The sequence below is a fragment of the Haemaphysalis longicornis genome, unplaced genomic scaffold (assembly GCF_048455015.1).
Source record: "Haemaphysalis longicornis isolate Haplotype H1 unplaced genomic scaffold, Haemaphysalis longicornis Haplotype H1 scaffold_2, whole genome shotgun sequence".
NCBI lineage: Eukaryota > Metazoa > Arthropoda > Arachnida > Ixodida > Ixodidae > Haemaphysalis > Haemaphysalis longicornis.
Genome location: NW_027526295.1, coordinates 163,777,065 through 163,786,895, shown reverse-complemented (window position 1 = coordinate 163,786,895; position 9,831 = coordinate 163,777,065). Strand labels below are relative to the sequence as shown.

Here is a 9,831-nt window from a genome sequence, read left to right as displayed (position 1 = left end):
GGTGCTCTGGCTCTCTTGTCCTACCCTTTCCATCCTGTCTACATCCTCTCTCTCTCTCTCTCTCTCTCTCTCTCTCTCTCTCTCTCTCTCTCTCTCTCTCTCTCTCTCTCTCTCTCTCTCTCTCTCTCTCTCTCTCTCTCTCTCTCTCTCTCTCTCTCTCTCTTGACCAAAAGAAGAGAAATAAAATAGACAGGTCACATGCTAGAGATCAGTGAGCAAATGCTGCAGATTTCTGTTCTTTCTTCTTTTCTGTTTTTGTTCCCTCGTCTTTTTTTCTCCATTCGTGCTCGTTTCTTTTCTCTCTCTCTCTCTCTCTCTCTCTCTCTCTCTCTCTCTCTCTCTCTCTCTCTCTCTCTCTCTCTCTTTTAGGCCCTCATTTCTTTTAGTCACATATTTAAAAAAAATTGTTTTTATTTTTTAAATATACCTAATTATTTATTCTTCAATCAACCTGAGTGGGAATGTGCCATTTTATTTGGATCATCACCATCCTTTATCGTGATGAGTAGAATGTGTCAGGCTATGACAGTCATCACCATTTTTTATCATGATTTACTTATTGCGTAGTACCGCAATTGAACGTAGGTACATCGCTGAAACATGGCAGTCTAAAATATGCAATTAAAAAAATTTTAGTCTAAAATATGCATCGGAAGAAAAACACCCAATCATGTGCATAAATCCTGGTCGTATTATGGTTTTTATTTTGTGATTGTAAAGAAAGAAATTGCATGCCTACTTGCAGTCGTTCGGACAGTCAACATTCTTTTTTTTTTCGCTAAAAGCATGTTGAAAAGAGCATTTAAAGATTTATTTAAACAAATAAATATCAGAAATAACTCTTCTATTCCAGTTCTCATGGGTAACTGCATACTACTAGATGCACTTACTATGTGTTTTAAGTTCAGTTTCACAACTTAGATGTATGGATACTGCTTCAGGACTGCGCTTTTTTTTTATTTGAGATTCATTTTCCTTTACTTCACTATATATGTTACTTGATGGGAGCTTTATGCTTTTCTTTTAAGCTTCCTTTTTATGTTTTTTTATGCTCAAACAAAGTGCACTAACTAGGAAGGGATTAATTTTTTTTTGTCTGCCTTGGATAGATGATTCAATTGTGAGTGTCTGCCAGTTCTTTTTGTCTCTGTTTACTTTTTTTTTTTTTGCTGAGGGAGCATTTTATAAGGCTGGATGCATTCTTACACAGTGAAGCAAAGCGATAGGGGGGATATTGCTTCGGCTTATACATGCAGCTTAGGCATAATATTCCATATCCTCTACTTTGTTTTTCTATCCAGGCAAGAGCTGTTATTTCATCAACGATTCACATGGCACTTCAGAGTTATAGTCGCAGTAATGATTTAGTCAGCCCACTCCTGGACAAGTGTTCTGCTGTTACAATGCTCTTCCGCAATAGTACTAATGTATGATTGAGTTTAAATTTAAGCTCGTATTGCCTCGTCTTGCAGGAGAAAGTGGTAGCATTTACGGTGCGGACGAACATGGCATATGACGGAAGCTTAGATGACGATTCCCCTGTGCACGGTTATGCTATATCATTTGGAGTCAAGGACTATCTTCAGATCCTCGAGGTAAGTGCCCCTTGCGTCTACCTCTGCTCTGTCTCTCTTTCTTTCCTCGTCAGCATACTTCTAAGATGTTCAAGTCTGCTACACCTTGGTCGATAATCATGTCTGTTTACCTAATGTGTGGGGGTTACAAGTTTGTTGGCTTGACTTTATATTTGGTAACTTGCTGAAGCTTCACCTGGGCTGTGCGATGTGTCGCAGCATGAGGTTATGAAATAATTCGAACCACCTAAGGTTTCTCAGTGGGTGCCAAACGGGGCATAGATGGGTATTTTGACCATTGTGTCGAACGGAAAGAAATATCGGTTTGGGTATGGTTCGGGTTTGGGGGAATTCATTTTGGTTCCGGTTCCGTTTCGGTTTGACTAACCCGGGCACTGAACCGGTTTGCAAACTGGCTCACAAACTTAAACTGGTTTGCGAGCAGGTTCAGAGAGCTGAATTAATAACGAAGTGCCAAAAAAAGGGTTCGCAGTTTAAGTCGTGATTAAAATCAAATATAATCTGAAGGCGAAAAGTGTGTGAGGGATTGCAAAGTTGATTGTTCGTAAAAAGAGAAAAGCCCTGTATGACGCTGACCACATTACCAACAACAGACAGTTGAACTGTTTTACCGTGAACCGGTAACTGTTATTTCTTTTTTTTTTGGTTCAGCTTTGGTTCAGGTTCAGCAGGCTCAAAAAATAACAGTTTGGGTTCGGATTCAGTTCCGGCAAAAATGCCAGTTCCGTTCAGTTCCGGTTTGATGCCCTGATTTTGACTTGATATTTTGCCTCCATCAAAAGTGCATCATCTATGGCCAGGAATTGAACCTGGGACCATTGTAAGGCACGTAATATGTCTTAGGCTGTATACTGCTGCATCAGGTGATGGGCTGCACAAAAATTTTGGGCTTCACCGTCATTGCCAACCAGCCTTTATTGGTTTGCTATTGTAACGTTTAGAAGAGCTACTCGAAGTAACACAAACCTGTATGTCATTGGTTCTCAAATGGCAGGCATCATGTGGGCAAGAGAAATATATGGTGCTTGTTATGACGAACTGCCCAGTGTTCAATTTTGTCAATTTTGAGGCTTGCCGTCACTACTCGGTTGCTGCAAACCAATGCGCAGAGACTAAGTATTATATCGCTACACTGTGTGTGCCTGGCTTTTCTAATCAGTGCTGGCCTTCATCTGGGTTGATTGTTCATGACAATGCCTATACCACTTCAAAATTGTGCTATCAATAGCCCCTTTAGTTTACTTATAGGTTGCTTTATGAACCGTACTACAATGGCCCCTATGTTCAAATTACAAAAGTCGCCTTTATGGAGTTGCTGCAAAATGAAACAACATTCGGAATTTTTGGTTCTTAAAGGGGCCGCGAATACAAAATACAAGTTTGTTTTAACCAAGAGGTTCTGTGTTTTATAGTGTTTTATAGTGCCCCCAGCGGTTTTTTGGGAGCAAACGATGCTTTATTCACTGAGAAATTAAACAATTTAAGCCGAAATTTCAATTCTCCCGTTGCACCGGGTGTTTCATGACGTCAACAATGACGTATCCAGGGCAGGTACTTTAAGCATGAGTTAGTATGTTAACCAACGCTGCCGCCAATGAAAAAAAATTTTGTTATCCTGGTTACCGTCTTTCTTCATAGATGGGGCTACAGTACCGCTCAAGCACCACTGTTCATCTGCCCACGTTTTTTTTTTTCTGACTGGACTTGTACCTAGCTTATTGTTACGGTTGCTACGTAGTAATCATGTCGGTAAATATTGCGCATGACTCTATGGGAGGGGTCACGTAAGTGGCAGTTGCACTTATGCCATTTGGCCGGTGTCATGTCAGACAAGCCCAGTACACCTGACGGCTGTGCAGCGTTGGCCGACATAGTGCGAGCCATACGCACTAGTGCTTCTGTGATTACGCGTTCATTCGTAAGTTTCATTGTTTTCCCCACCAATATTGCTGCTAAAAGAATGTACACTAAATTTAAATGCAAATAGCTCATTCTGCAAGATTTATAATCCTTGTTTAATTGGCATTGGATTTTGTCGGCCTCAGCCAACTGCAACAAACTGCCCATAATACTTCATCAGTTAAGAGCAGAAAAGTCACTAGTGAGTCACACAGCTGCTCTCAATTTGCTCCATTATACAGCTTATTTAAGTAAAGTTTGCATTAGAGTGGTTTCAGTGTTATTCTCATGAGGCTGTCTTTCAAATAAACCAAACTTGTGTTTTGTCTTTGAGGCCCGTTTAACTGCAACGAGCCTTTTGCTTTTGTTCCCCTAAATCTTCCTTTTGCCATTATTACATAATTTGGCTGTCAAAAATTTGAATACCTGGCAGTGGGGGCTTTGTGTTTAATGTGCGTTTTGTATAAGATGGGTATTTTAAATCCAGTGGTGTTTTATCACGTTAAAGCCCTGTTATGTTTTGTGGATCGAGAGGCACCTTGTCTCACTCAGTAAGCCTCTGCAAGTGCTCTACCAACTCGTTACTATGCTCTTCTGACGATAGGCATCCAAGAAACAAAACACAAAATGGAACAAATGGAAAGAAATGGAACCGAAGCATAGTTTAAAGCCAACTAAATGTTCAGATAGGCTGTGTATTTCTTTCTAGTACGTATTAGGTATTTTTCGTGAGGCCAGTTATTTTGAAAATAACATATATGCATAGAGACCTGTAGCTTATGTTTTTTTTACATCAGTTAAAAGCCAATCAAAGGCTGACTAACTCATGAATTTGTCAGTAATTTTCCCACTGAAACACACTCAAATTATAAAATTTTCTAAGCACCACAAGCCCAAGGGGTGGTTACTGGAATGCCAAGCATATTGAGGTTCATACATACTATGCATTGTAAGCAGTGCTGGTGCCTCTAGCATAACCGATATGTGGAGGTACAAACTGTACTTACTAGTAGTGCAATTTATGTGGTCATAATTTTTACCCAAAAAGCTCACCTAGCCCTAATAAGCATCACATTGCGTGCAGCGTTTTGGAAGAGTATGAGCCTTCCTACCGCACGTGCAATTCAACCTGTCCAGAAAGTGTGAGCTTCCCTAGCTCACATGTCACGCAAGTTGTCCAATATGAATGTAGCATAGAGTGTTGCGAAATGCACGTTCAGGTTTGCTTTTTCTTTTGCTTTTTTTTTTGTTGGCATGGCATGTCTACTCATGACAATCAGCTCTACAAGCTTGAATTAAGCAGACATGCGAGGGAGAAGACAAGCTATCTATGTCTTGAAAATTAAGACAGACATAAGGGGTCGTCGGCCCCTGTTTGATCCATTCCTGCGCAGCTCCGACAGTGCGAAGCTGCTTCATACAGAGCATTCTGTGCTTTGACTGGTAGTCTCTAGCATGAGAGTGATGTGTAATCGTGAACCTCAGGCCCAGACGAATTTTTCATCAGCAGTAAAGTTTACAAAAAAGGTGTGTGTCTTCGCTCTGTAACCATATTGCTGCATTTTGTGTAGATTACAGGTTTACCTTAGCAAACATCGAAGCTGCCTGTACATGCAAGATGAGCTATTTTCACTGTGTTTTCCCAAGGTCCAAAGGTTTATGTGACCATTGTTCTAGGGACATAGATTTTAGAAGGCGCACACACAAGAGCCATGCTTGGAATATACAGAGTGGGATTGTGAACACCTTCACATTTGTCCAATGATTAAAGAGGACATCTGGCTGTTTGTTACCAATACAGAAAAAAAGTTTGTAGAAAATCATTGCTGTCAACTTACTGAAATATCGTGGCCATTGCCGTTGTGGAATACCGTAGCATGTTTGTAATGGACGCAAGCATGTCGTAATGAAACTTTGTCTTTTGTGCAGTGAACTTTTCTGCTGTGCTAACACAATCGGTGGTACGCAAGAAAGGAGAGAATAACTGTCTCGTCTTCTCTTATGAAGGTTAACATTTAAAGGCTTGGCATTTTAAGCCCCAGTGTTTAGCAGAAATTGGGAGTTTTCCCACCGAGCAGTTGTTATGTACCACTGCATATGAGCACATGAAGCGAGGCTTGTAGAAGAAACAAAAAAAGCTCCCTTGCTGGTACGGTGGGCCATTTGGCGCATGATTGAGGGTGGCTTTGTGACATACTCTGCCCCCCCCCTCCCCCCCCCCCTTTTGTGCGTGCAGAAGTTCAACAATGACTGGTGGGTGGGCCGTCTGATGAAAGAAGGATGCGACATGGGCTTCATACCCAGTCCAGCCAAATTGGAGAACTTAATCCTGCAGCAGACTCAGACGCGGAGTAGTAAACTGCACTCAAGGCAAGTGGGGCATCCTACCTTCTCTTCTTACTCCTTGCTTTATTCGGAGGCAACCCTTTCAAAACAACTGGGGTTTGAACTTGGCTAAGGTAGCTTTCGTAGGCGTAGCCAGTTCTCACAACGAAATTGCAAGCTAATTATTCAAACTTATTCAGGTTTTGTTAATCCAGTATTGGTTGTAATGTAATGCACTGAAAGCCGCAAATTATAGATAGTTATGTGCTGTTACCTGTGCCCTAAGGATGACTTTGATCCAGTTTTACCACATTGCATGAGTTGGATAAACCGAAGTTCTCATTCTTTGCAGTGCACAAGACCAGTTAGAATCAATGTATGCAGTGAATACTCATTTGAGGGTAACTAATGGCACTAGTCTGCTCAGAGTTCTGAAATTTCCTTTTCCATGTTTAATTGCCGTGTCAGTAACTTCTGTGCTTCTTCCTTCTTTCTTTTTTCCCAAAACCACAGGGGCTCAACACCGCCCACTCCAGGTAAGTCTAAGAACCAGTATGTATTAATTTATATCACAAGCTTAATTATCTTGGCTGCTTGCAGTTTCTTTAACACACTGATTTACATCTGAGGGCCATGTCCATAACAGTCATTTCTTAGTTTGGAAAATTAAGTTGCAGCAGTCTGGGCAAGTGTAGAAAGCAGTGGAAGTACTGGATGGCTAGTGTAAGCTTTGGCAAACTTGTGGAGAATGCAGTCTCATGAGATGAAATTCAGATGCATACTGTTTGTTCTGCATTATTCAGTATGATTGTTCTGTTTACGTAAAATTCAAGGATTTCTGCAAGCCTGCAAGCAGCGCTACATTACACTAAAGTGGGTATGACCTATAACATCAGGCTAAATGGACTAATTAAAAAAAATGAACAATTTCCATTAAAAAAGGCCTTCAAACTCCACTTATACGTACTGGGCCTAGACAGCTGCAACATTACACCTGAACTAGATGTTTGACGTAAGAGTTGTAATGTAGACATTTTCAATTTGTTTTTGTTTTTTTCTCTTCTGGTTCGATGTCAATTCGAAGGGGGAAGTGACTTGCCAAAATTGAATTTTGAAGCTCGCCATTCGAACGACTGCAGTGTGAATTGTGGGATTAAGAGGGGTTCATCGCGGCCGCAAAGTGCCAAAATACCCCAGAGAATTTTACAGTGCCCCTAAGGGAGATACCACAATGGGTTCGACTCACTGACAAAGGTGATGACAGGCTCCAAAGGGCCAGGACGTATCAGGAGGTTTACTGGCCAAATGTTACAGCGCATATTGATAGCCGTGACAGGGCTAAATGTACAAACTCAAGGCCCTGCCCAAATGGGCTGCCATGGCCGAGGTCGCGCGTGGGCCGCCTGCAAGGTAGTAATAGGCGTATCTTGCGCGTCCGATTGGGGTCAAAGGCAGGCCCCGACCTGGACCGCATGGCGAAGAGGAGACAAGCAGCGTCAGCGTCCTCCTTCTCCATCTCCTATCTCCTCCAGTCTCCCCCCTTCCCGGCAAAGTGTGTGCGTCGCGCTTATAAGGCACGTAGGAAAGGTGACCTGGGTGAGGAACAGCGAACGGCTGTGGCGGGGCGGTATATGCCCACCAGCACGTCGGCCCGTGACTCGCGAGTCGATGCAAGCCATGACGCAGGTCGCAAGTGAACGCGCGCAACGGGCGTTTGGGGACGAAGAAATGGGATCTAAGGGATCCCCCATCCCCCCGTCTCAAGCCTGAGCACAGTCTAAAGGACCAGTTCGACAAATCCAGGCACAGCACATACCCTACGAGGTCACAACGAATCCCCAGCCCAAGAAGTCAGTGAATGCCCACACTTTGAAGACACGCCATTCCACGGCGCCAGAGTGGCCAGCATGAGCAGGGGCCATCTAGATGTCTCACCAGGACTCCAGGGAGCCAGGCCTAAGACCGCCAGGCTGCGGAGCAGGTTCACACTGGCTGCTCGAGCAGCAGGCTCGAGGGTTGAAGCTGTCAGGCACAGCTCGACCAGTTGCAGCAGGAGCGGGCCATCGTAAGTGCAAGTAGCAGCAGCTGCAAGGTGCTGTACCGGGTGAAGGTCCCAGGGAAGCACTCAGGGTGTGCCCGTGGAGGCTGAGGCACCAGGGAGGGGCAGCAGGGAGAGATGCTGCGCGAGGCATCATGAGGAAGTGCCCCGAGAAAGCGCCGGAGCGCCTGAGTTGAGGGGTGTCATGTCATGCCTCTGGCCATTGGCAACGTTGAAGCCACCGATCGATGCAGGCCGATGTGTGACAAGAGCCGTGAATGGTTGCGGCAACTGAAGCTGTAGAAAACCAGGCTGGGGATCGAGCCAAGGGACAGTGCTGCAGATGGGAGACGAAAGGCAAAACCCAAATTACCTTCCGCTACTCCCAAGCAGAGGAACAGCGATAGGGAAGAGCGAACCAGGCTCTGGCCTAAAAGTGGCCGTATGGTGGCGCAGCGAGAAACTGGGGAGAGCTTACGGCTTTGAAGTGCGTAACGCTGGGTGCACGGAAGGTAGCTGGCATTCCCTGTTTCGCTGACATCAGCGGCTATCCTCCCCTCCTTCCAAACCATCACTAGTATGAGAGCGACGAAGATATGAAGGGAAGAATATTGAAACGAAGGGCTTGAGACCCACGTGGTTCCCTAGGCCGCTGATTGAGTGGCGTGCCCTCCTCCCACAAGGTCTTCCCGACACCCGCCATAAGAGAGGGTTTACGTGCCGTATCACATGGGCTTATTGGGCCAATCGCTGGCCTTTCACCTGCCCTTAAGAAGCACGGGCAAACTCGCGGCCGAGCCGAGCATCGCGGTTACAGCATTTAACCTAACCTCTCCATGGCTGCGGCTAAGCAAACACCCACAGCCCAAAAGGGACTTATGGTCCTACGGCTACCAGGATAGATACCCAAAATATACGCCATAGTTTTACCATGGTTTGCGACTGTTGATTGACATACAGAACAAAGGAAATGCTGGTGCTGGCCTTGCGACACCTGAACTAGATGTTTGATGTTGGAATTGTAATGTACACATTTTCAGTTTTTTTTTATTATTATTATTCTGGTTCAATGTCAGTTCAATGTCAATGTCAATGGCAAGTGACTTGCCAAAAACGAATTAGCTCACCATTTGAATAACTGCAGTGGGAATAGAAAAGCTGCATTCAAACTGCAGCTTAGTACTTATTATGTGGGTAAATGACTGACTGAGGCTTCAACTCTGTATGTTGCACCTGTTGAAGAAACCCCCTTTGTATTATGAAGGGAAATGCATAGAAGCATGTCATGTGGGGCATCGTCTGCACCCACATACGAGGTGTTACATCGATAAACAGAACACCTTAAAATTTTTTACTAAGCGAACTACTGCTCCGTTCGTGCTCAAACATCAGATGGTTGAGTTTTGTGGCCTATTTTGTTTGACACCGGGAATGACGGCAGTATGTACCTGTTTATTCTGAAAATAAATAGAAACGATTTTCGCCTAGGGGAAAATGGCGACCAATTTGGACGTGCAAGTTGATCTTGGAACGACGGCACCACCTGGGGTATGCAAAACGAAACGCATGATGGCAATTAATGGTAGGAACTGTCCAAATGAGGTAGCAGACGATCAGAAAACCTCGTTTGTCGATAGTTTATGATGGCCACAAATAGTTACATAGGAGCTCGTACAAATCATTGTAAGGCATTCCTGCGGTTCAATGTTATCAATTCCAGTCATCTGGTTTCAGATCATCTGTCATCTGCTGTGCCAGGTTACCTTGCTTTCTTAAACAAGACTCACGATTCTTTGTTCACGCTTGTTGCTTTGTTCTTGTTTTACTTTTATTATTCTGTGTGAGCGTGTCTATGCTTGTGACATGGTGTTAGAGGATCATTCACTGCACACCAAAACGCAGCCTGTTCACGTGTAGTGAATGATTTCATGATGCCATATCACAAGCACAAACACGGACACATTCCAGTCACTT

The 9,831-nt window shown here is 44.0% G+C and overlaps 1 protein-coding gene across 2 annotated transcripts in view; it reads left to right on the top strand.

Moving 5' to 3' along the window:
- Window positions 1-1,476: 1,476 nt before the first annotated feature.
- Window positions 1,477-9,831, top strand: part of Ca-beta (Calcium channel protein beta subunit) — a 45,818-nt gene continuing 37,463 nt past the window's right edge. For both annotated transcript variants that reach the window (XM_077698554.1, XM_077698555.1), the window contains exons 1-3: window positions 1,477-1,595; window positions 5,731-5,864; window positions 6,333-6,355. In XM_077698554.1, the coding sequence (XP_077554680.1) occupies window positions 1,506-1,595; window positions 5,731-5,864; window positions 6,333-6,355 (247 nt within the window). In that variant the 5' untranslated portion in view covers window positions 1,477-1,505. The remainder of the gene's footprint in view (window positions 1,596-5,730; window positions 5,865-6,332; window positions 6,356-9,831) is intronic.